Here is a 4,339-nt window from a genome sequence, read left to right on the forward strand (position 1 = left end):
CCACTTTAGTTTAAAATTTTCACCATCGTATCATGCATGCTTCTAGTTCTAACATTTGTGCAAAGAGAGTTGAACGTTTCAAATAAAACCTCATATCTTTACCACGGTAAGTGCTAAAGAAGTGCAAGTACACTACAGACAGGGCATGTCTCATCACTTCCTAATCATCCTTGACTAACAAGTATACTTCAAACACTGTCGGCTGACACACCAATGCAAAAATGACGAACAATAAATGCCAACAAATAAAACTAACAAAGAAAAAGAATGGCACATAACACAACACCCATCCACCCCCAATACTAAAGTGGAGCAGTGTCCCCAATGCAACAGACGATAGAAAAGAGACAGATAGTGCATAACAAAACATATGCAATATGACCTAAACATGCAATAGAAATAGAAATAAACAAAAAAAATCTAAATGAAATGCAAGAAATAAAAAGAAGGGAAAAAAGTGACACCCCTCTCAAATACGCTTGTCAGGTGCTAGCTTTGTACGCTTTAAGTACACGTACTTCAGGTGTGGAGGTTGTGGTTTTAGCTCACGTGTCGGCGGTTCCTCAATGCTTGACTTTTGAGTTGTCAAATCTCTTTGATCTCCCATGTCCTCCAATTTCATCCTTTCTGGCTTCTTCCATTGATGGTTGGCGTTACAGTACGCCACTCTTGCAGATTTTTCTTCATCAAGTTCATCTTCCTTCAATTTAGTGGTGAGCGTGGCTTCCAATGGGTTCTTCATAGCATCCTGCACAAATTGACACACAAGTGAATCCGATTATTCAACTATAAAACAATCATTACTGTGCAGTGTGTGCCTAAGAGCGTTAAAAACATTAAAATTTATTTCTTCCTTCCCCACTCTCAATCTCAACTTCTCTTCTTGCACTTCAATCACGGCCTTGCCAGTTGCAAGGAATGGTCTCCTTAAAATCAAAGGCATCTCCCTATCCTCTTCCATGTCAAGCACCACAAAATCTGTAGGAAATGTAAACTTTCCCACTTTCACCAACACATCTTCTTTGACTTCTCGTGGATGTTTGACGGATCCGTTAGCTAGTTGCAAGGACATCTGTGTTGGTTTAGGCTCGCCCAATACAAGTTTCCTGAATATAGATAAAGGCATAAGATTAATGCTCGCACCAAGATCACATAAAGCTTTAGGAAAAACAACATCACCAATCATACAAGGGATAGAAAAACTCCCTGGATCTTTTAGCTTTGGTGGGATCTGGTTTTGAACCAATGCAGAGCAATTATCAGTCAATTTTACCGTGATGTGATCCTCCAACTTCTGCTTGTTAGCTAAAATGTCTTTCAGAAATTTAGCATAGCTCGGCATTTTCACCAAGGCATCAACAAAAGGAATATTGATGTGAAATTTTTTAAATACCTCAAGAAACTTACCGAATTGAGCATCAAGTTTTGCTTTTTTCAATGCTGCAGGAAAAGGAGGAGGTATAACAATTTTGGATTGTGCAGTGGGTGCTGGTGTAGAGTTAGAAAACTTACCTGTGTGCGTACCGTACCAACCGCTTCTTTTCCTTGATCCCCTTTTTCTTTTTCCTCTAGTTCAAGCACTTTTCCATTCCTCAATGCTATAGATTTCACTTGCTCTTTCGGGTTAGTCTCAGTGTTTCTTGGCAAGGTGCCTGGCTCTCTACTTGCTATCATTTTTGCTAACTGCTCAATCTGATTCTCTAGCCCCTTTATTGATGCATCCTGATTCTGTAGTCTAGTCTCGGTGGCTAAAATGAACTTAGACATCATTTGCTCCAAATTGGACTTTTCTTCTCGAGGAGGATCAGATCTGTACATCGGTTGTTTTCCATACGGTTGTCCTACCTGTGGTCGATTCTGACTGTTTTGACTACCCCATGAGAAGTTGGGATGTTGCCTCCATCCAGGGTTATATGTGTTCGAATATGGATCATTTCTCGGACGGTTGTGGACTCCCACTTGATTCACCGGTGCCTCATTTTGCACATAGAAGGGATTGTCATCTTGACAGTCCTTCACATAGTGTTCTCCTCCAAATTTTTCACAAAATATCTCTTGCAGGCACATCGTTGTTCCGTTTACGTTCATATTGTCTATTTTCCTGTTAAGTGCTTCTATTTGTGCAGTGACAGCTGAAAAATCAGTTACCTTGTGTACTCCTGCATTCCTTCGCTGAGAGTTCCTCTCAGATTGAGGGTGATAGCTGCTAGCAGCCATCTCCTCTAGTAACTCATACCCCTCTTCGGCCGTTTTCCTCAACAGATTTCCGCATGCCGCAGCATCTATCATGGTTCGGTTAGATGAAATTAAACCATAGTTAAAAGTTTGGACAACTAACCCAAGAGGCAACTCATGATGTGTGCATCTTTGCAATAAGTCTTTGTAGCGCTCCCAAGCCTCGTAGAGTGACTCTTGCTCAAATTGAGAGAAAGTGGTTATGTCCGCTCGCATCTTCTTGGTTTTCGATGGAGGAAAGTATTTCAAGAGGAATGCCTTAGCCATGTCTTCCCAAGTTGTGATTGACCCTACAGACAAACAATTCAACCAAGATTTATCTTTATCACGCAAAGAGAACGGAAATAAACGTAGTCTAACAGCATCATCTGAAACTTCATTAAATTTAAAAGTATCGCAAATTTCTAAGAAGTCGGCGATGTGAGTGTTCGGATCATCTAGCGCATTTCCCCCGAATTGGACAGTGTTTTGTATCATTTGAATTATGGCTGGCTTGATCTCAAACTGGTTTGCCCTGAAAGTTGGTCGCACTATGCTTGGACGTGCTCCATCAAGTGACGGTTGCGCATACTCAAGCATGGGTATACGCCTTGGCTCTCCGACCCTTGGATTTTCGTGATGCTCCTCCTCACGTTCGTTCCTGTTCATTATGTCTCTAAGCCTCTGCTGTTGTCGTCTCCTACGTAAGGTTCTTCCAATCTCGGGATCGAATATATCTAGTTCAGAATCTAGAGACCTTGGCATGCACAAGAGAAATACCTGCGAAGAAATCGAAAGTAACAAAAAAAATAAAAAAGATAATGCGAAAATAAATAAGTGAAAATAAAATTGTAGATTAACAGTCCCCAGCAACGGCGCCAAAAACTTGATCGAGCAAAACTTGCACTGTGAAATTCTCAATAAAAATATGATTTTGTATGTTCAAAATTTAATTGCAAGTGCACGATGTCAAGTAATAGTATAATTTACGTGAGTACGTGTAACGTCCGAAAAATCAGTACACGTAAACCACATGCATGCAAAAATATTTTAATTTCTTAATTGTTTTATTTAATTGCTTTTTAAATGCTAGCATGATGTTTTATATGATTAAATATAGTATTGCATGATTAAATGATTATGTGACATGTTTTCATGAAATTAAGGATTTTTACCCGAATATTCGATAATAGGCAGGGAAAAGGAGACCGGGGACGACCAAGACAAGAATATTTATTTTTCGTTAAATAATGTCAAGGCTTCCTAATATGATTAAAAATGATTTAATTTTTAAAAGATGTTGGAGTTCGAATTACTTTTCGAATTGAGCTCGATTTTTCTCGGGAAGCCGGTTTTGGGCAAACAAGGAGTTTTAAAAGATCAAAAATATTAATTTTGTGAAAATTATTTTATAAAATTTTATTATTTAATTAAGTGTTATTGGGCCCAATTTAATTAATTTAAGTAGGCCCAAATACCCTTAAGCAAGCAAGCCCAAAACCAAAGCCCATTAATAGGTAATTAAGTTTATAAATAACTAAACCTAGTTTTCAAACCCTCATATTTCAGCCTCCATCAGCCGAGAACACCTTGCATGTAAAGGGCTGTATTTTGTATTCATAATTTTGCGGAATTATTAAAATTTTTCTAAATAAATAAATAATTTGCCCAATTTATAAAATAAACATGTAAATAATTTTAACTTTAAAATAACAGCGGAAGCAAATATTGTTTTCAAACAAACAGTTTAAAATTAATCCAACGTAACATCAACTTAAAATAATCCAACGTATTAAAATTGAGTTTGAATAATAAAAGGTTCATAAACTAAATCATGAGGTCCTCGGGTTTACTACTGCTGTCCTAAGATCGCTCACTGGTCTCCGCCCGCAGTCTCGATCTCATCAATACCTACAACAATCAAGTCTAGTGAGTCTAAAGACTCAACATGTATATATCGTGTATAACAAGTAAATATATATAATAAAATCCCATGCAACGTAAAAATATGGTATCATAAAGCGTACGGTGAAAATCGTATAATGAATAATTATAACTACGTGCATATCTGAAAATCATACGTAAAAGCTTTGCTCAATAGAGCTCTGACATGTCATATCATAAT

At 37.8% G+C, this 4,339-nt stretch overlaps 1 protein-coding gene across 1 annotated transcript; it reads right to left on the bottom strand.

Moving 5' to 3' along the window:
* Positions 1–469: 469 nt before the first annotated feature.
* Positions 470–2,502, bottom strand: LOC140835728 (uncharacterized). The gene is made up of 5 exons (XM_073201134.1): positions 2,083–2,502; positions 1,513–1,845; positions 1,204–1,393; positions 863–1,158; positions 470–748 (listed from the first exon to the last, which is right to left on the bottom strand). Exons 1-5 carry the CDS (start codon positions 2,500–2,502, stop codon positions 470–472), a joined length of 1,518 nt encoding a protein of 505 aa, XP_073057235.1.
* Positions 2,503–4,339: the final 1,837 nt, after the last annotated feature.

This window comes from Primulina eburnea, chromosome 7 (assembly GCF_022965805.1).
Source record: "Primulina eburnea isolate SZY01 chromosome 7, ASM2296580v1, whole genome shotgun sequence".
Lineage (NCBI taxonomy): Eukaryota > Viridiplantae > Streptophyta > Magnoliopsida > Lamiales > Gesneriaceae > Primulina > Primulina eburnea.

Coding starts and splice junctions, on each gene's coding strand:
- LOC140835728 (XM_073201134.1), bottom strand. CDS start 2,502: ATGGCTAAGGCATTCCTCTTGAAATACTTTCCTCCATCGAAAACCAAG. Junction 1,159..1,203: donor AAAGCTAAAAGATCCAGGGA/GTTTTTCTATCC, acceptor TTTTTCCTAAAG/CTTTATGTGATCTTGGTGCG. Junction 749..862: donor AAGAGAAGTTGAGATTGAGA/GTGGGGAAGGAA, acceptor CAATTTGTGCAG/GATGCTATGAAGAACCCATT.